The sequence below is a fragment of the Hippopotamus amphibius genome, chromosome X, assembly GCF_030028045.1.
Source record: "Hippopotamus amphibius kiboko isolate mHipAmp2 chromosome X, mHipAmp2.hap2, whole genome shotgun sequence".
NCBI classification, from domain to species: Eukaryota; Metazoa; Chordata; class Mammalia; order Artiodactyla; family Hippopotamidae; genus Hippopotamus; species Hippopotamus amphibius.
The window spans coordinates 2720318-2742508 of NC_080203.1; the positions used below are offsets into that span (position 1 = coordinate 2720318).

Genomic DNA, 22191 nt, shown 5'->3' on the forward strand with positions numbered 1-22191 from the left:
TGTCTAGTTAAGTGAGGTAAAAATTTTTGCTTACTTGCATTTTGTAAATTTTCGACATGACCCTATATCAACTGCTATTTTTACAGAAAAATATGAACTGTTTGATATCTTTAATATTTTTGTACTTTGATACATCTGATATATTTTAGATCAATTATATCCCTGACTTTTTTACAAAAAAATTAAAAAATCTGAAATCTTATGAAATAAGCACAGCAATTATCATGCTAATTTTACAGGCCAGGGAGCCACCTTAGTGATTTAAAAGGGCAGGAACAGAATCACTAGGTCTCAGAGTGGCAGGCTAGTTCTCCCACCTCTACCACACATTCTAGAAAAAAAAACCCTTGATGACCAGTTAATGAGAGCAACAGAAATAAGGATCATGACATACCAGATACATCCAGTCAACTTTAAACTAGTGCTGACGTTCAGACCTATCTTTAATTTACCTAGCAAGTGTCTTCTTGTATTCCAGCCACCTGGTTTATATGCTCAAAGCTAAAAGAGAGAGTCAGCTGAGGGCTGGCTTTTCAGGCCATATACTGTCCTCTTGTGGTGCATCTCCCGCCCAGTACCCTTTCCAGGGCTTGCTGGGGGACACGGCTCTCTCTCCTGGTTTAGATAACAGCTCCTTCCTCATTTAGGATTTTATCAAGGAGAAAGCAAATCACACATACAAGGCACAAACGGAATAAAGCAGCTAGCTGGTTCTTAACTGTTTTATTAACATTAACTAGTATCCTTAGCAGATGAGTACATTTTTGGTTTGGTCACTGGGCAAATGAGACATTTCTGAGATCTCACAGAAGAGCGCAGTTTGGAGACTAGAACTAGTTGTGTTCCTCTCTTCACAGAACAGTCACTGCAAGCAGCACAGGACATCCTAAGAGCTTTCACTGCTGCTCCCCAGCCTCTGCACGGGAGAGGGGAGATGACGGCAAACACCAGAGGAAATTCTAGGGCAACTGCAGTTACACAGTACCTGGGAGGCTGCAGGTAGGATGGCAGCAGGTGAACTTGTGAACTGGGACAGCAGTGTGCAGCACAGTGGTACAGTGCTGCCGAACCTGGGTGACTCGACTGTAGTCTACAATTCAATTCATATTTTCTTTACTTAAGCAACTGTTACCTTATGTTGGTCCCCAGCCCAGTTACCTGTAGTCTCATCAAAAAACTTAAGTGGTTGTTTCGTTAGCTATTCTGTCACTTAAAACCTTATAACCCACTTTAATGATTCAAAGGTGAGAGTTACACTTGTATACGCAGTTATCACTTAACAGGAAAGTAGTTACCTTGCTTTGCTTTTAAAAAGAATAAAGCACAGCAGCATAGATTCAAGTAATGGTTTGGCAATAAGCATAAATGTAGGGTAAAGAGGCCAGTCTTTTAAGACCAAAGCCAACAGCTATTTTAATTCATTAACATGCATTTCACAGCCACTATGATGTGTCTGGCACTGATTCCAAACGTATCCAGCAGCTCACTCGGCTTCCCGCCCCGAGGCACTCCAGGCACTGCCAGCTGATGGACCAGGATGTCAGGCTCCATGGAGACAGCTGCAGAGACAGCCTCCCCGATGCCACCTGGAGAAGCAAGGGACATTAGGCTCTGTTCTGGAAGCAGCTAGTCAGCCTTAAAACCCCATCATATAGAGGCTGTTTAGTTTGTGGTTCCCAAGGAAAAATATTTTTCACAGTCATTGATTCATAAACAACCATTCCCTGAATGGCCAGAAGAGTTCTCATTCAAAAGTGCAAGCCTCAAAACTGCTCCCAGCCTCACTTACGGCAGGGACTCTCTGCACTGGGGCTCCATGGATGCAGGGGTCTGGGGAGCTCAGATTCTCAAAGCTGCCAGGAACCCAAGAACTGGCTGCTGGCTTCGAAAGGGCCGGCTTGCAAGGCTGGCCCTGGGATGGTGCCTGGGCAGTGGGCTGGTGGGTGTCTCCTGCATCGACAAGACACTTTCCCTATTGATAAGGGTGGTCCCTGTGCCTGGACTCTTGGCACCACAGGGTGGCTTATGGGGAGCACCTGTTTTCCTCTGGGAGTTGGGAAGTTTGGCACGTGCCTGGCAGTGACCAGCCCTCAAGAGAACCCGGGGAGCTGAGTCTCGAGTGCGCTCCCTGGCTCTCCAGGGAGGCATGTGTCACTGCCGGAGAAGGGAGAGCGCTCGGCGGGCCCCTCAAGGGAGGGAGAGAGGGAGCCGAAGGCGTGGGGTTCTCCACCCCCGCTCCGTGTCTTCTGTCCTTGGGAGTCCTGGTGTGTGCCCTTTCCCTGTCACCAACCTCAGCAGGGAGGGCACTGGGACTGCTTTCCTGTGGATCACGGGAGTGCTCTTGAGGTCCCTGACATGTGAACACATGAAGCTCCCCACCCCCTCCTCTGCCCCACCTGACCTTCCCTGGCCAAACACTGCCCAGCCCCCTCTCCCTGCCCACACTTTTCCTGCATTTGCTGTGTTCTCTGCTTTCAAGGCACTATTCCCATTTTTTGCGGGGGGCAAACTATTAATCATTCAATACTCAAGAGCAACTGTGAATCTTATGACTCCTCCCCACACAATGCCAAGTTATACACTCCTCTGTTCTGCCACTTAACCAACCCGGGGACCAGGCACTGCACACTGTGCTGAGCACACACAAATGAGAATGGGCACGGCCCCACCCTTAGAGAGCTATTGTAGGTGGGCAAGAGACACTACACCCATACCCTTGCAAAGAGCAAATAATACAGGTTGCTGGGGGAGTGGTCGGCTGGAGGCGCTGCCCGCGATCATGGTATGCCTCAGGTCAAGGAAAACAAAAACATATTCCACCAAAGCAGACTTTCAAAGTGGTCCCCGAGGCCTGCACACACCTTCTAGATGGTGATCCTCCACTGTGATAATCCGGCCGCCTGTGGCTTTTGCATTAGAGATGATGGTGGCAGCGTCCAGGGGTTTAACAGTAAACAGGTCGATGACGCGGACAGAAACATCTGGAGAACAGCAGTAATCAGCTTGGTGTCTGAAGCAGACTTAGAATAAAAGATAGACTGGGGCACACAGGCAGCCCACATCCTACCTCTCCCAGCTCAAACTTCAGCGACAACCAACTGACCTTGCTTGGAAAGACCATCTGCGGCTGCTAAGGCTTCATGCAAAGTAACTCCAGCTGCAACAACTGTGATCTTGTCGTTGACACTGTGGCGGATGACCTGGTGTTGCGCCCACAAAACAAAATGCTGTGCTTACTACACACAGAGTGCATCTCCCCAAAGTGGAGGACACTGTTACAATGCTCTCCCAAGCCTACCAATTTCACTCAACAGTTCACTATAAAAAAGGCCAAGTCAGGACACAGACCAACAAGGACACATTCTTTTTAATAAGCCCCACTTCACGTTTGTTTAACAAATTCATCTACCTTTCCTTAGGATTCATGATGCCAAATTACTAAGTTCTTTTACAGTACATATGCAAAATAACACTTTAGCAAAGCAGGTGGATTTCCACCTGGGATGTGAAAGGCAGACAGCCAGAAGTGAGTGGTACAGCCCATCTGCTCCAGAGCATGGACTCACACCCACCAAGTGGCCCACCTGGGCAGCGTGGACATCTTGCTGGGGCACCACGCAGACTGGACTCTGATGATGAACATGCTAACGGGGACCATACGGGGGCATCTTCAAGGCGCTCCGCGCCAAGCACCCCACATGTGCCTGTGAAGCCTGTGCACGAGCAGGCCCATCCTGCAGCCGTGGAGAGCCAATCTCAGAGCAGGAGGGACTCACCCAGGACAGGGCTGAGACCAACACCCAGGCCCAGCTACTTTAAAAGCCCACGTGCCCAACCACTCGCTACTCTGTAAGCAGACAGAGGTTTCTGCCCCTTTTACACTGTTTTGTTTCCTCCATAGGAAGAAATTGATTAAGCAAATTAATTACCTTACAGCCTTCCAAAGTCGCCCAACCAAAGGCATCTGGAATTAGTCTGCATTGCATTCCTCTGCATAGGTTTCCCTGTAGCTTAAGAACCATTGCCAACTACAGATATTCAGGGCTTCGAACCAATCCGCCCCCATTCTTTGAGAATGTCCTATATATGTTCACATATACACACATTTACATACACATACCTATGTCCCCCTCTGCAAACCCAGCCCTTGAATTATCCATGCCATGCATATTATCACACACATTTTAACTCACATCAGGAAATTTACTTCATTTTGTCAGGATAGGACAAACATCAGGGAAAAAAAAAAGACAAGAGAGATATGAGAAAGCTCTGAAAACCATATGACTGTCACCGAGACACCCTCCTTGCCACCCTCAGAAGCAAGCAATATGGCCTTGAGTTTAAGTGTGGGAGTCTAGGGAACAACAGCACCTGTAGTTCACACTGAAGTGAATAGTGCAGCTTCTCCATTCAGTGGAATGGAACTATGGGGGACTATGAACCGCTCTGGGTACGTCTGCTCTACTGTGGCACTAAAGCTATCCATCGCTCATTCATTCATTCTGAGTAGCAGCCACTGTGAATTCTGGAGCAGCCTAGCCCTTAGCAATCAAGTTGGAAGTCACCTACTGCTCCTTCAAGAGTGGCTATGAGTCTTTCACATACTTAAGAACAGTATTAATGACGTTCTAAGAGGCTTATAAGATAAAGGCAGGATGTAAAACTTTCCTATGCAGTATGATGTCAACTAAGATATACACATATACCTAGAAAAAGCCAGGAAGAAAACAAGCCCAAACGTCTATAAGCCCTGCTCTCTAGGTGGTGGGCAGTCACTTGTTTTCTCCACAGACCCTGCTGGCTTTCTGCATGCACAGCTCCGACAGGCAGGTGCACAGAATCCAGGCTGCTGCCTGGGCTTGAATCCTGGTCTTGCTGAACACCTTCCCTGGCCCTCATCTACAAAGCATGGCTGCTAACAATCTGTGCTTCTAGAGCTTTCTCAATGATACGGGAGAGAGGAAACGCCTAGTGATGCCAGCCTTTATCAATGGGTCTGGGGGTGAGGCCACATATCCCCCCCCTCCCAAAACTAATCTCAGGGCCACGCAATGGCCAGAGGCAAGATGGTTCCTGTTTGTTATATTACTGGTCTTGGACCTGCAAGACGAGAGAACCTAACAGATCTACTATTCATTTGAAATGGGTCCTATTATTTTGCTTAGCTTGAGGCTGTGATAAGGTACAGTGAAGCAACTCAAGAGCCTTTAAGTTGTTATTACTTTAAGGGCTAAACAAAGACTCCTTTTGGAAAGGAGAAAAGTTCGCGGTTTAAATTAGTGCAAAGAAACAATGAAGCCTCAAGTGTGGAGGTCCCCAGCGCTGGCTTTAAGAACAGGGCTCAGACTTCCTAGGTGGCGCAGTGGTTAAGAACCTGCCTGCCAATGCAGGGGACGTGGGTTCGAGCCCTGCTCTGGGAAGATCCCACATGCCATGGAGCAACTAAGCCCGTGTGCCACAACTATTGAGCCTGTGCTCTAGAGCCCGTGAGCCACAACTATTGAAGCCCACGCGCCTAGAGCCCGTGCTCCACAAGAGAAGCCACTACAATGAGAAGCCTGAGCACCGCAAGCAAGAGTAGCCCCTGCTCTCTGCAACTAGAGAAAGCCTGTGCACAGCAATGAAGACCCAATGCAGCCAATAAATAAATAAATAAATAAATAAACCAACCAACAAACAAAGGACAGGGCTCTCCACACGAAGTGATACTGGAAGACACTGGAGAACTTAAAGTCTTACCTTGGCCTGTCCAATCTCAAAGCTTTCTTGTGGGGTGTAAATAACTGCAGTTTCTGGCCAACTGGTCCTAATGTAGCACATCCCCTAGGGCATAAATGAACACCAGAGTCACAGTTTAGAAAATCAAACTAAATTTCTAACTAATAAACCTCAAAAAGGAGGTGGGGAGGACTGAACAATTCTTTGTACTAAAAACAAAACGCACATTCTGGAGAGAGAGAGAGCATCTACAACCACCGGCAAGCAGTCAGGTTACTACCAAGCTAGGCAAAAGCCTACGAAAGACCCTGCTGGATGCCCTCAGGGACAAGCTCTCCATGCTGTCATGCTCAGCCATATACACTGATCTGTCCTGTCTCCACAGAACATAAACTCGGGGCAGGAGCACTGACTCACCTTGAAGAGAAAGCCTAAAACACAATGGTGAACAATTTTTGTCACAACAGCTTGTAATGCTTCATCCTTAGAAATACTTTAGACACCAGAGTATTTAAAATGACTATTTCTCCGAGAAGATGTAAATACGTTTTTTATCACCTTGAACGTATAAACAAGAGTGTAAATGAATACCCAAATGTCTAGAGTATTTGCTAATTTACATACATATTTAAGTCATACATGATAAACTAGTAAATAATTTAGGAACACTGCTTTCTTCTGTTCATTTACATGTTATGAACCAGTTCTATCTGGTATATTTTTACAAGGTAAATTTACCTAAGTGGAGCACACCCCGAATTCTGATAAGTTATACACCATGTAACCATCTTCCGAGTCTGGATAGCATTTGCACCTTCCCAGAAAGTTCCCTCATGCCTCTGACCAGTCACTCTCCTCATTCAAGAAGCAACCTCTATTCTGATTTCCATCACCACAGCTCTGTCTCTTTTGAACTTCCCACAAGTAAGACCCTGCAGCAGACATGAGACTGTGTTGTACACGCACAGACATAAAACAATGTCCAGGAGATAGCAAGCAGAAAAGTCCAGAACAATGTGTGAGGCCACTTAGGGTTCAAGAAAAAAATCAAAGAAACTCATGTTGCTAACACGTCAGAAATGCTTAGAATGGAACTCGTAACAACCCACCCCAACTGTGCCCAGGGTTGCCTGTGCAGGGGTGTGGGTGTGCACAGGGCTGGAAGATGAGGTGAGTCTAGCGACTGCCAGTTGGGGTGGTTGGAAAGGTAAAGGTTCTGTCCCCTAGCCTCTCCAGCAGCTGGATTCTGGACAGGAGTTATGCTGTGTCCACCTGATGTCCCTGGGTGAGACTTTAGGAGGGGCAGGCGGGACAGAACCCAGACTCATACCCTTCTAAGCTGTTTCTGAGGGCAGGGTAGGGCTGGGGACCCCGGTATTTGTCTGCAGTGGCCTCCCACTGGCAACTGTACGGCTTTCTGGATATCATGAGGTGGCAGCTGCCTGGGCTGTGCCTAAGGCCAGTACCTGATGGCGCATCTTTGGAGCCCACTCCTGTAGCCCTGCCGAGGACTCCGTCTCAGAGCCCCAGAGCACCCCCTCTTCTTGACCCAAATTCCACCTGATACAGATCATCAGGGGTTCGAAGTTCTCCTGCACTGGTTTTCACCATGCAGATGTGTTCACATTCTTTGTGCTTCATCACCCCTTTTGGGCTAATGGCTCTATTTTTTTAAAAAAATCCTACAACCAGATTTCCTATGACGAATATCTATTATCTTTATGCTGAGAAAAGATGGAGAAAAAAAATCAAACCATCAATACCAAAGTTGCAGCAGAGCCCAGAAACATTTTCTGTCTGTACCAGTATCCCCTTAAAAATACCTTGGTATTGGCCGCTAGGAACACAGCATGCTCCGTTGCGATGGCGTCACTTGGATAGAAAATAGTGCAGTCTGGAACAGCTCGGAACATGGCCAGATCCTCCAGGGCCATCTGGGAGCGGCGGTCTTCACCTGAGAAAGCAAAGCCACAGCCCAACAAAAAGATGAGCCTGCTCTCTGCCGGCTGGGCAACCATGCTGCCACGGGGCCACCACCGCAGCACGTCACAGCCACACTCTGCGCAAGGTTCCAATTGACAGTGCGAGCAACACAGCAGAGGCCTCTTCTTGGCCCCAAGCCTCGCCAATACCTGGCACCCAGTCATGGTGCTGCCGCCCCAGGTGACCCGAAGCTCTCCTCCCTGAGCACCATGCCTCTGGCCCTGTCCTCTTCTCCCTAGAAGGCTCCCCTCAGACTCCAGTTGTTTCTTCCCTGCTCTTCTATCTTCTTCATCAAGAGACTAAAGTGTCCAGATTCAAGTAGTCGCATTCATTTCTCGTGGCCTTCAAAGCAGCTGAACATTACAGAACATACCTTCAGGGTGCCCTCAGGGTGCTGCTGGAACTCGGGGGGGGGCCTATGTGTGTGGGGGGAAGAAACTCTGTGGAAAGAGAAAGCCCAACGTACACCAGGGCGGCCTAGCTCCTCTGGCGAGGGAGGGGACTGTTATCATGTGTACTGCCTGGCCTGGGACTGCTTCTCCTTAGAACCCCAGCTCCTCTGGGTTGGACCTAGAGCCACTTCTCCACTTAGCTGAGTTTAAAACTTACTCCGCACCCAGCCGCAGGCAAAGACCCCAGACCCCTGTTCAGGCCCTCCTCTCTCCTTGCTCTCTTCCACTGCCTCTGGCCCATCCAGAGACTTCTTAGCCAGTCTAGCTCTCCCAGGCAGTTCTTGGGAGGACACCCAAATGCGCACTTCCAGACCCCCTCCAGCATTCTGGCAGCAAGTGTAAGCTGTCACGTCTACCCTGACGACCTGCCACAGGCACGTGTGGTGCCCCCCCCCATCTTTCTAGAGTCCCCATTTCTCTCACTCACAAACACAGCGCCTGGATGTTTCCCAGCCAAGAAACCCCTGAGGCCTGGCATTTGGCTGTTCACACAGTCTGGGGCTCCTCCTCCTGTCAGCACCATTGATGCCTTTCTTCAGGCTCTCACAGATTCACCTGATTTTCTATCCACTGCTAACGCACACCTCCATCCTCCTTCTGGCTCCCATTTCCTGCTGTTTCCATGTAGCCCATCCACAATTAATGCCCATGTGTTGGGCGCATCAAGGATTCCTATTCCATCCGACCAGGCTGCTCAGGCTGGCAGAGCCTGTGCTCCTCACTTGGCTGTGCCCATGCTGCTTGTCCCGCTTAGACTAAGGCAACCAGAGAGCAGGATAGACTTCTGTGATGCCAGGGTGACCCAATTCCTCCCTAGTATGTGGCTTGACAAAGAAGAGGCACTCACGACAGATAATTATTTCTCAATGATCAGAAGAATGGGCACTTCACAGTAATACCAAGAGATCGGCTCGAAAATTACTCAGTGTCTGGAACTTCTAAAACACAATATGGCTTTTTCCAAAAAAGAGGTTACGCATAACCAAACATTACAGAACCCTAAGTATGCTGGCAGTTGAACTGCTCACAGGCTAATCTTTCTCTGTAAAGGAGGAAGGCAATTAAGGCGATGGCATTAAGAACTCATACCTATGGACACCCCGCAGTGGGACCCAATAAGGTTGATGTTGATTTGAAAGATGGCTCCCATCCGGATCTGATCAAATGCTTGGATCAAAAAGGCAGCGAAGGTGCAAGCAAAAGCAACGGTCCGACCATGTGTGGCACATCCCAGGGCCACGCTCACCTGCACCACAAAGAAGATGAATCAGAACACTCCTGACCCCACTGCCCCTTCCGTTCCCCAGTGTAGAATGTGTGGTTCTCAGGGAAACCTCTACTCTGCACCCCCTCACCTCGCCACCCATCCCCCAGGCACTTACCTGGGAAAACCCCAAACCTGGCAAATCCACAGTGTCCCCTGAAAGCTACCAGAAAAGACAGAACTGCACTGCTGACCCTATTCCTTCGAATCCGAGATGGGGAAGCTTGGGACACTCAAGGCTGCCCTGCAGTCCTCGTGGGTCTCCTTCCTATTCTCTTCTTCCCCTACCTTCGGTCCCCTCTCTCCCTGTGCCCCTTCACATGCTTCCCCTGGGCACCTCCTGGGGCAGAGGTGAACAATGGAGGCTCTCCCAGCTCATCTCACCCCCCATCACTGTGCCATGTGGAGACGGGGCGGACCAGCAACTACCCGAGGCCCACTTGCCCACCCTGCTGAAACTCATCCTTCTCCTGCTTTCTCAAGGGCATCTCTGGCAATTATCCCCTCCCCTCCCGTGTTCCCTCAGTTTCTCCCTCTCTCATCATCTGAGTGCATGTTAGTATCTTCCATCTTCCCCCCTCACTTCCACCTTGGCCTCCTGCTCCAGATGCTGCCCTTTGTCTACGTTTTCCTTCACAGGAAACCTTGCACACTTCCTCATTTCCCCTTCATCGAGGCTGCCATCCCCATGAAGGACCCGAAAGCTGCCAAATGCAGAGGTCACCTGACCTCATCTGTATCTCATTTGACCTCTCAGGAGCCTCTGGCACTACAGACCACTTGCCTCACCGGACGCTGCTGCTCCTGCCTGGGCTGGGTCTGCAGGGCGGTGTACCTGGACTGAGCCCTGGAGCTCGGGGCCACACTCCTCCTCATCTGCCTCCTCCACGGGAACCAGCATGTGGGCCCACTGAGTCACTCTGATCTGCACGATGCTAACAACCCCCCTCTCTTCTTCACCTCCCCTGGACACCAGGCTCACATACCCTGACACGCTTCAAATTAGAAGATGAACATCTCGGGGGTAAACAAAGACCATCCAAGGGGCACATGGCTGTGGCTGGTCTCAACGTCAAGAACCCTGACTCCCACATCTGTCCACCGGGGAAAGGGCCCAGGGCCTACTTCCGACTGTCTCCCTGATAATCACCTTCCAGCAACTAACAGCCAAAAGGCACTCTCTCCCCCACCTCTGGACCTTCAGTGGGGCAACATCCTGGAGTGTACTCCGGATCGAAACAGAAATGACAATTCGAAATAACCATAGCAGCCTTGAGAAACTACAGAACTCAAAAGATTGGATAACAAATCCTTTCTTAAGTCAGGGGTTTTCCAGTTGTTTTCTTTTAACAAAACTGAAAGAGAACTTAATACAACTGTCATCCCTTTACAAATAATTTCTACAAACAACTTTACAAGGAGGACCACTGTGTGATTTTTGGCTTATAATTGGGAAGGAATTCAAATGAATTGAATGATGTTGCCACAACAAAACTCTTTCCCTTCCCACCCCTTATTTACGTGAATAGGGTTTCTTGGCACTTTCATCATTAAAATACAAATAGATTCTGTTCTGAATCTTGTCTCATTCTAGCTATAAGTGTACTTAACCATTGCTACACAAGCTACTTATTATAACTGTGGCTCAATCCAGAAAAAAAAACTGTAATGCTCCAACGTCTATGGACATAGGAAAATTTAAAAAAACTATCAATGTATATGCATATTTTTACTTCAGAAAAGAACTGTCAACAAAAGGCTTTCGAATTCCCTGGTGGTGCAGTGGTTAAGAATCCACCTGTCAATGCAGGGGACACAGGTTCGATCCCTGGTCCAGGAAGATCCCACATGCCACAGAGCAACTAAGCCTGTACGCCACAACTACTGAGACTGCGCGCTAGAGCCCGTGAGCCACAACTACTGAAGCCCACATCCCTAGAGCCCAGGCTCCACAACAAGAGAAGCCACTGCAATGAGAAGCCTGCGCACTGCAACGAAGAGCAGCCCTTGCTTGCCACAACTAGAGAAAGCCTTCGCGCAGCAACAAAGACCTAACACAGCCAAAAATAAATAAATTTAGTTAGAAAAATAAAAGGCTTTCACGCATAAATATATGTTGGGGAAGTAGAATGGAAATAAGAATTCAAGTAGAAAAATGGATTTAATCTCTCACAAGGAGAGCCTTCGTGTAATTGGACAATTTGACTGTTGAAGTGCCACAAATTTCAATATATGGGAAATTATATCCTTTGCATCTACTTAAATCTGTGATGAAAAATTTAGATGTTAACTTAAAGCTAGGCAGAAAAAGATCTAGTTTAGGGGCTTCCCTGGTGGTGCAGAGGTTAAGAATCTGCCTGCCAACGCAGTGGATACGGGTTCAATACCTGGTCCAGGAAAATCCCACACACCGCAGAGCAACTAAGCCTGCGCGCCACAACTACTGAGCCTGCTCTCTGGAGCTTACGAGCCACAACTATTGAGCCCATGCGACACAACTACTGAAGCCCACGGGCCTAGAGTCCTTGCTGTGCAACAAGAGAAGCCACAGCAATGAGAAGCCCGTGCACCACAACGAAGAGTAGCCCCTGCTGGTTCAACTAGAGAAAGTCCGCTTGCAGCAACGAAAACCCAATGCAGCCAATGAATTAAATAAGTTAATAAATAAACAAATAAAGGTCAAAGAAATCTCAAGAGAAATTAAAAAAAAGAAAAGAAAAAGATCTAGTTTAGAAAAACACAATCAGCAGTTTGGAAAGCAAATACATCTGGAGATAAATGATCTATCCTCTAACATACCTGGCACCCCCACCCCCAGTCTAACAGGTACCCTGACCCCGCCCAACAGGGCTCAAAGAGCACTCCTGAATGTGTTCCCAAAAACCATTCCTCCCCCAGTCTTGTCTGTCTCAGGAAGCGACATTCCTCTGCTCCCAGATTCTCTGGCTTATGCCCTAGTGCCAGCCTTGGTTCCTGCCCTGACACCTACCCCGTGACATCTTGCCAGCTCTCCTGTCAAGGCAGATTCTGGATGAGTCTGCTTCTCTCCAACCCCACAGCTACTGTCCTAGTCCAAGTCGCGATGTCCTGTCACCTCCCCCACTTCCCCCAACAAGCTGTTCTCCACACCGCAGAGTCTTGTGCCCTTCCTTCTGCTCCCTAAACAGCTCAAATTTGGGCATGCTGCAGAGCTGGCTGGGCCCTCTGCTGGGAATGCCATCCCCCCAATCCACGCATGACTGACTCCTTGTCTTCTGAGACCTTGCTCCTGACTGGCCTAGTCATGCTCTCACCGTAGTCACCAGTTTCACCTGGTAGTACTGGGTACTATCCACTTGCTGGCTGCTTCTTTACTACTTTTCTTCAGTTGCTGACTAAAGGAATCAATGAGTTGGGAAGCAAGCTTTTTGATAGGAGGCTGAATTCAGAAAATTATGGACTGTACTTTTTCCATTGAAAATGGAAATAGCTCAGCTTAATGAGACCCACAGAAAAATGTACATATTCTTACGATTGCAATGACCTACTTTACTGAACAGGGGGGCTTAAATTCCAGCACTGACAGGGCCAGGGAAGCACTGTGAACAAATGAGTGGGCCAGCAGGAAGCAGGGACATGGTGAGCTGTCTGTGGATGCCCATCTAAATGGGGCCCCCGCTTGGCTCCAGCTCACTGGTGGCAGGAAGGAGGGACTGTCGTCCCAATGTTGTCAGGTCTTCCCATTTTTCAAGAGAATCCAGAAATCTGGATTCCACATAAAATCTCCTGACTTTTAAAAACTGGCAACTGGGACTTTGCTGGCAGTCCCGTGGTTAAAACTCCACACTTCCAATGCAGGGGGGCACAGGTTCAATTCCTAGTCAGGGAACTAAGATCCCACATGCAGCATGCCATGGTCAAAAAAAAAAAAAAAAGCTGGCACCTAATTTAAAATATTTGTAAATACCACTTTTTCCAAATACAGTATCTCTGGTGGTCACGTGAGGCCTGTTGGCCCATAGATTTCTGGCCTCTATGGTGTGAAGGTAGATGTGCACTGGCCTCTGCACTAGCACAGAGCTTTAGAAGTCAAGGTGTTTACTTGCATGAACTCCTTTCTCTCTCTTGAGGGGAGCGTGTGCAAATGTGTGCATGCATAAGAGACTCCTGCGTTAATACCATCCTGGGAAGAGACTGAAGCACAGATAAGGAGAACAGCTTTACCCAAGGCCACAGCTCTACCGGCATTCTTGAGGCTGCCATCAGAGCAATATTTGAATATCTAGGATATATTAGGCCCCATGCTTACAAGGTGGAGACAAAAACCACAGTGCCTTGTAGCTCTCAACCTGTTGGCCTCTGGGATGTTGTAGCACTGCCTGGTTGTGGGATGGGCAGGGCAGGGAGAGTGGGGCCAACTACAGCTACTAGGGAGCTGGGCATGCTTCAGGCCTGGAGACCTGAGGTCAGATGGCTGCAGCCCTTTCCAGCAGTCCTGCAAGCCACCCCTCAGACTCTACCCGGCTGCACTCTGCTTGTTTCCCCCAAGACTTTTTTCCTCCACTTCCTCTGCTTTTATAAGTGGAAAGAAAAAATGTAACACAAGGCAGTCCTCCTGTGTTTGGTGGGCCACTATTTGTCAATGACAAGACTCAAGAGGGATGTCCCCAGCACACGTACCATGTTTTCCTCAGCAGTGAAACACTCGATGAAGCGCTCAGGGTGTTCCTTCTTGAATATCTCAGAGAAGGTGGAGTTTTTGGTGTTACCGTCCAGCACAACAACTCTGTCGTTTGCATGGCCCAGCTTAGCCAGAGCCAAACCACATGCTTTCTGAGTAGCTATCTGGAAGTGAAATAGTAAGAGTTTCTTAGAATGGATTAGGAAGGAAAGTGAAATTTGGTAGCACTATAAATTGTCATTTACCTTAATGAAGAAAGCGAGTTTGTGATTCACCAATAATGTCCTTTAGGGTCATAAAAAAGGACTGCTTGCCAATCTTAAATCTATACTTGGCTCACTGGGTATCAATTTCCCCAATATAAATTTATTCTTCTGTCCCATTCCTATAGTTGATTAAAAATTTAAGTTTCCCAAAATGCAAATGCCTCTGTGACTGTTTAACTATAAAACTGGCAATACTGTAAATATTAAAATGTAGGACTTTAAAATCTTTATACAAATAATAAACAATTCCATTAGGATATTGTTTGAGATTGGACTCAACCTATGGATTAATTTAGGCAAGAACTGGCATCTTTACAATATTGAGTTTCTCTATTAAACAAGGTTTGGCATTTCTTCAAAAAGTTAAAACACAGAATTACTATGATCCAGCAATTCTACTTCTAGGTATATACCCAAGAGAAAAATACATCTATTCAAAAAGTTGTACACAAATGCTCACTGCAGCATTATTCACAATAGCCAAAAGGTAGAAACAACCCAAATGTCTAGCAACAGATGAATGGATAAATAAAACATGTGGTATACCCATAAAATGGAGTACTGCCACCACATGGATGAACCTCGAGAACACAGTGCTAAGTGAAATAAGCCAGACTCAAAAGTTTGTATATCATATGATCCCATTTACATGAAATGTCCGGAATAGCCAAATCCACAGAAGTACATTAGCAGTTACTAGGGGCTGGGTGGGAATGGAGAGTAACTGCTAATGGGTATAGGGTTTCTCTTCAGGATGATGGAAATATTGTAAGACTGAGTGTGGTGATGGTTGTACAATTCCGTCAATATGCTAAAAACCACTGAATTGTACATTTCAAATGGGTAGATTACATAGGAAATTACATCTCAATAAAGCTGTTATTAATAAAACACATTTACCTCTTCATTTGTCTTTATTCATTCATCTAAACACTCTCAAAAAATTTTTTAAAACAGGTAATTGATGCAGACAAGTACAAAAGTCAAGTTATGAAAGGATATTGAGTGAAGAGGCCATCTTCCTCCCATTCTCTCAGTTCCTCTCCCCAGAGGTAAGGGAAATGACAGCTTTGTGTAACATCCTTTCAGGAATGGTCTACTCACAAATACTTGGTGAGCATCTTGTGCATACAAGGCATGTGAGCTTCTTTTAGGGCTATAGTTTCATAAGTATCTTAACATAGATCTTATATATTTAAGTTTATTTTTAGTTATTTTACTTTTTATTGCCATTGTAAAAGGGATAATCTCTTCATTTTAATTATATAAGGAAAGAATCAATCTTTGTATATTAAGTTTTGCTACAAGCTCTCTTTCTGGACTCTTCTTATTTCTAACCATTTTCAGTTGATTCTCTTGGGTTTTCCAGGCACACAACTTTACCACCTGCAAATAGGCTGGCCTTCTTGTCAGGACTGAGTCTTTTATTGTTAGTGATCATAATTTCCATCCTCCTAGTACTGGTGAATGATCTGCATTACTAATTTGAACTTCAATGATTCATATACTTCTTTAAGGTACTAATGGAGTTGACATTGATGAATGTTTTGTTTAGAATTTTTACATCAATATTCATAAGTGAGGTTGGCCTGTAGTTTTTTCCTTTGGGCTAGCTTTATAACATTTTGGCTTCATGAATGGCTTTTTCCATATTCAAGAAGGTTTGAAACAGCCTAGGAATTAACCCATTCCTTGAAGGTTAAAATTAAGTCACTCTTGTAACTTAGTGAGCCTGGCACTTTGGAGGTATCTCTTGGACAGTTTTCTCCAATTTTTCTATGGCTACTGGTCTACTTAAGTGTGCTGTGTCTTTTTAGTCAATTTTGGTATTTTATGTATTCCTAAAAGAGGTCCATTCTTTAACAGGTTTTCATAGCAATCAGCATATTTTTCTCAAAATTCTCTTAATGTTCTCTGCATCTGTGGTTATCTCCTCCAGTAACTAGTTTTCTTCATTTATGGTTTTCATCTCTTTAAGTAGGCTAGGTAACAGCTTGTCTGCTGTATTAGTAATTCAGAGAGCCAACTCTTTAGATTTGTGTATTAATGTGACTTCTTGTTGTTTAATTAACTTTTTACAAACTGGCCTGTTTCCTTAAGTTTTCCTATTAATAAAATATATACACACATCTTTCAAAAAATGAAAAGTTCCCATAATCCCACCTACCTTCCAGACATAAACATTTCGCTTTCTTCTGCTTTTAAAATTGTTTCCTAATTTCTCCAATAGTCAATTCATTTCTTTTCAACCCATATTACCAGGCTAAGAAAACATAAATAACACTCAAAATGTCCCCAAATAAATAAGGAAAACAAAACATCAGAAAATATTTCCTCCCTCCCTGGCTCACCACCTTGTTTCCTTAGGTTGTGAAGACCTGCCTATTTTGAGTCTGTTGTAATATACCAGAAGGCAGGATACAAAAACAATAACAAAAACCAGAAAGGCTTTATGTTCAGGGTTTTGTGCCTGGTTTGTTTCTTTTTTGAAGAACTGGTCTTTGATGAATTGGCATGCTTCCTTGTGTAAACCAGGGAGTAAGTCCAAAATCTCATTCCAGCCAGGCCCCTCACCCTTTGAGCTGACACAGAATCATGGCAGTTTCATGCACAGTGGACTGACTACAAACTGAATTTAGGGAGCAAGCAAAAGTTGCACAGCACTGGATGCAAATAAGTAATGACTGACTGGTAAGAAAACTCAGACCTGAGATAAGTTTGAAATCAAAGAATATCAGAAATAGTAAAAAGAACGTAAACCCATCTTCATTGCTTATAATCTTTAGTTAAATGTCACACCACCTAACAATTGGTTCATTCCTAGAGATCAGAGTAAACAGAGCCCTCTGTATTTACGAAAAGCAGAGAAAAAAGCAGTTTGCCTACCTTGTCACCGACTTCGTAAGCAGGTGGAAAGGTCATTTCTATATCTGTGATGTTGATTTGAGGTGAGTCTTCAACAGGGGGTTTTGGTTTAAGGTTCTCGTTGGTCTCTATCTGGCTCTCAATTAGTTTGATAATTGCATCCGCTCTTTCTTTTGGCATTGGCTTTCCATACCAATTTTCTGCATCCTCCACACCTGCAACCCAATGGATAAAACACATTCATTCCGTAACTATCTAATGAGCACCTGTTCGGTCATCTGAAAGATATCCAGACAGAAAAGTTGTCAGCCACAGAGTAAAAACCTGGTACAGGGGGCCTGACATGGTATTGCAGCCTCAGGAGACAGCCTGGACAAAGGCTGAGAGGCTCCTGAGGGGGCCACTGGCCCACGTGCTGGTGAATGGAGGGGAGAGTGAGGGAGATGAGGCTAGAAAGGCAGGGCAGACCATGGATGACCCTGTGGGTATAAAGAGTTTGAGTTCTGTCCAAAGCAAGATGGGAAACCACTGAAGGGTTTGGAAGTGGGGGCGGTGACTGATCAGATCCATATTACAGAAAGATCACCATGGCAGTCATGCGGGGGCTGGCATGCAGAGACTGCAGTTAGGGAGAGATGATCGGGCCTGGACAAGAGAGATGGAGAAGAGTGAAGAGACTTGAGACACACGTCAGGAGCAGAATCAATCAGAATCAATGACGGACTAGGTATGTGTGCGGGGGGCACACAAGGGAGAGGTGGAGGCAAGGACAATACCAAGTTTCTGCCAGGAGCAAATTGGTTCAGTCATCATTTACTGAACGGGGGTACCAAAGTAAGCCTTTATTTTGAGGAGTCACAGAATAGTTTTATTCTACAATGTCAATATTAGGAACACACAAGGAATTACATCCATTGCAACTATTTATACTTGAGATGAACAACTTCAGGTGTCCGCTTTGAAATCTGCAAGAAGTTAAGACTCTCAAAACCCCCTCCCTTCCCCAACCCTCAGTTCCACAGCTACCTTTCCCAGAGGCGCCACTTCACCAGTGGGCACAGGCCAGGGCGCTTGCATGCACGAACACTCATGTTTACATATCTACTCACGCTCATGCCCCCTGTCTGGCTCTGCACTCCCGTGGAGGTGGCTCCCTGCCGGTCCTCTAGCAGAGAGACTATCCTCTCAGCCACTCACTTGTGCTCACTTGCTGGGGGTCTGGACTTCTTCCCCCCTTGCCCTGACCCGATCTGCTATCTACAAGCATCAAAGAGAGCAAGAGCATTTGGCACAGCGTTCGGCACACGTCACAGGCATAATCACCGTGCGTGAAGTCAGCTGTCTGCCCAGCTAGCCTAAGCCTCCTTCCACCTCGTGTGCTGTGCAGAGATTTTTGACAACCACAAGCAGAAAAGCAATACTTCCTTACTTGGAATGCCCCGGCCCTTGAAGGTCTTGGCAACTACAGCAGTGGGCTTGTTCTTCACTTGAGCTGCCTGCCAGAACACCTGGCACAGCGCCTCCACGTCGCGGCCATCCACCACGAAAGTATTCCACCTGTCAACCGAGAAGGCAGCCAGCTTACAAGGCGAAGGGGGGATGGGGCAGAAAGAAGGTGACACAAAAAAGGACAGTTACCCAAAAGCTTCACAGCGCTTCTGATAGACCTCTATGCAGTGCTCGAGAGGCAGGGTGCTGCTGTGGCTCAGGCGATTCACATCGAAGATGGCCACGAGATTGTCCAGACTGTAGTGGGAAGCAAAGGCCAAGGCCTCCCAGACAGAGCCTTCCAAGGACTCGCCATCTCCCATGAGGCAGAACACCCGGTAGCTGGGGCAAGTCAAGAGAGGTTAGAACCCTGCCTGGGGCTCCTCTGGGCCGCTTGGGCAAATATACTTCATGGAAAGAAACAAAGAAAACCGAAGCAGCTGCTTCAGATCATCAGGTTCCTATGAGATGATTTTCCTCATCAACGCTGCCCAAACTCAACAGCTGAGGAAATGCAACTTTACAAGCTTGGGCCTCACGAGGTGGGCTGCACCTTTGGCTAGTTTTCTCATTCTAGCTGTAAAAGTTATTTCTATGTTCTTCTGCTACTTCTCTGGGCCCAACAAATAAGAGGGGATGGGGAGAAGGCAGCTCCCTTAAACACCCAAACATCTACATATACAGTTTCTTGGTAAGCTCCATTTTAAGCACGGCCACCTTCTATTTCCGATCTTACAAATTTATTTACAATAATCATAATCAAAACATTCTACCTCAGGAGCATATGTTCTGTTGTAAATATTAAACTCCTCCGCAGCAGAAACATGAAATGTTTATACCGCTAAAACACAACCCAGACCCCAGAAAAATGCTGTAAGTGAAGTATAATAAAAGTGATTAACCACAGGATAGGGACTAATAGAAGCAATAACAAGAGATGAAAAAGGTCAACAGTCTTATGGGAAATGGAACAGGGCAGCTGCCCCAGCAGTGGACGAAGCACAACGAAGTGCCTCCAGAGGGGCCACCTGGGAGTGAGGGGCTGCAGACTCAGTCGCCCTGGAGGAAACATGGGAGCAGAATGTGCACACCACCATGGCCAACCCTGAGCCCCCAGGAACCCCTACCTTGCTGCTCCTACACCAGCAGCACCTGGGCACACACCCCTATAAGAAAGGCATGGATCTGCCTGTCTTCAGGAAGGTGGAACCATTCCAGAAAAAGAGACCTTTGATTATTAACATGCTGGGGTCCCCAAGAGAAAGGCAAATACACCATCTGTTCACTCCATAGTGAAGCTCACTGAAAGATGGGAAACAGGAAGATGTCTCTCTTAGTAAAGACTTAATTCCTGGGACTTCCTTGGCCGTCCAATGGTTAAGACTCCGAGCTCCCAATGCAGGGGGCCCGCGTTCAATCCCTGGTCAGGGAACTAGATCCCGCATGCCACAACTGAAGATCCCGCATACTGCAATGAAGATCCCACATGCAGCAATGAAGACCCTACATGCTGCAACTAAGACCCAATGCAGCCAAATAAATAAACATTAAAAAAAAACACTTGAATCCTAATAAGCTGCTTTAAAAAAAAATTATTATTTTGGCTGCACCGGGTCTTAGTTGAGGCATGCGGGATCTTCACTGCTGTGTGCAGGATCTTTTTTTTTTAATTAATTAATTTATTTACTGGCTGTGCTGGGTCTTCGTTGCTGCACGCAGGCTTTCTCTAGTTGCGGCGAGCAGGGGCTACTCTTTGTTGTGGTGCGTGGGCTCCTCATTGCCATGGCTTCTCTTGTTGCACAGTATGGGCTCTAGGCATGTGGGCTTCAGTAGTTGTGGCACACAGGTCAACAGTTGTGGCTCACAGGCTCTAGAGCACAGGCTCAATAGTTGTGGCGCATGGGCTTAGCTGCTCCGCGGCATGTGGGATCTTCCTGGAGCAGGGATCCAACCCGTGGTCCCCTGGATTGGCAGGCGGATTCTTAACCACTGTGCCACCTAGGAAGCCCCTGCAGGATCTTTTAGTTGCAGCATGCAGGCTCTTAGTTGCAGCATGCAGGCTCATAGTTACAGCATGTAGGCTTCTTAGTTGCAGCATTCACACTTTTAGTTGTGGCATGCAGGATCTAGTTCCCCAACCAGGGATCGAACCTGGGCCCCCTGTGTTGGAAGCATGGGGTCTTACCCACTGGACCACGAGGGAAGTCCCTAATAAACTATTTCTATATTGCAGGCAGCACTTAGAACCCAAGAGATGCCAGAATAGCTTCCTGAAATGTTTCTTTTTACTGCCTGAATACTTGGTAACCTGAGCTTTTAAAACAATCACTGTCTCCCCAAACTAATAAGTAATAAATAAAGCCAAAGTGCCAAGGGGTGGGGATGGGGACAGTTAAGTGGTTTCTGGGTAAACACCTTACCTGGCCTTGTCAAAGTACTTGCCAGTATAAGCCATCCCACACGCGAGCCCCAGTCCTCGTGTCAGCCATTCACTTGCCACACCAACAAACGACAGTCTCTGTAGGAGAAGGAACCGAATGAACCTAGGTATACTTTCAGGACATGAGTATCAGGCACCAAGCGCAGGTTACTCTTCAGAGGGGCCCCTCCCACCCTGCAGGGTGAATTCGTCTTCCTCACACCCATATGCACCCCAAGTCTCAGGTCAACATCACAAAGACGGGGAGCCACAGGTAATCCATGCAGCTGCTGAGGGCTACTGGAGCTTTGACAACATAGAGGAGGGAAGCTTCTCCACACAGCAGCCTAAACAGAGCCCAAAGAGCAAAGCAGAAAAAAAACATAAGCATGAGTTGCCATTTTCACACGTCCTTTTACCTGGCTGCATACAAACCAGATGCTCAATGTTTCTGGAGAATATGGGCTCTTAGATAGAAATTAGAAACACTGGAGAAAATTTCAATTTCGCTGGTTTGTAAAACTCAAATCAACTGAGATTTGGGAAGTGGTTATGTAGGTCATGCTAGAAATAAATCACTTTCCACCACTGCTCTACTTCTCACTGCCAACCTGCTTGTACACACAGGCTATCACTGTCCCATGGAGAGAATGTGGCCCTCTGAGGGCCACAAGGTGGTGCCAGTGCCAAAGGTCTGCTGCACTGAGGCCTCACTCACTCCCTAGCTTCCAAAGAGACATCAGACTCATTCGATGCTTCCGCTGCCACCATCTCGGCCTGGCCACAAACACCTCTCTCCTCTGTCAGTGCAATGGTCTCCCTGCTTTCCTCCACAGTCAGTCTCATTACAGCCACCAGGCGGAGCACAATAAAACCTTAGCCCGCCCCTCAATCACTGAGGAGAACTGTCCAAGGTCTTGCCATCTAATGTTAAGTAGAGCTCAAGTTCTTGCAATGGCTTGTTCACTCTGGCCCCCATCATCTCCCACTGCTCCGGATGCCGGGCCTCTTGGCTCTCCTTTGAACACACCAGGGACATGCCTTTCTCAGGGCTTTAGCACTTGCAGCTCCTT

General features: G+C 46.9%; 1 protein-coding gene across 2 annotated transcripts in view; it reads right to left on the minus strand.

The window, feature by feature from the left end:
* Positions 1–710: 710 nt before the first annotated feature.
* The window catches only part of TKTL1 (transketolase like 1), a 29572-nt gene continuing 8091 nt past the window's right edge, over positions 711–22191 (minus strand). Inside the window, exons 3-13 of one of the 2 annotated variants that reach the window (XM_057718393.1) lie at positions 21120–21217; positions 18850–19041; positions 18641–18768; positions 17233–17426; positions 14080–14244; positions 9246–9402; positions 7545–7675; positions 5743–5826; positions 3104–3200; positions 2862–2981; positions 711–1586 (exon numbers count right to left, since the gene is read on the minus strand). In XM_057718393.1, coding sequence (XP_057574376.1) covers positions 1414–1586; positions 2862–2981; positions 3104–3200; positions 5743–5826; positions 7545–7675; positions 9246–9402; positions 14080–14244; positions 17233–17426; positions 18641–18768; positions 18850–19041; positions 21120–21217 — 1539 coding nt within the window. In that variant the 3' untranslated portion in view covers positions 711–1413. The remainder of the gene's footprint in view (positions 1587–2861; positions 2982–3103; positions 3201–5742; positions 5827–7544; positions 7676–9245; positions 9403–14079; positions 14245–17232; positions 17427–18640; positions 18769–18849; positions 19042–21119; positions 21218–22191) is intronic. The other variant, XM_057718394.1, reaches the window with a different exon arrangement.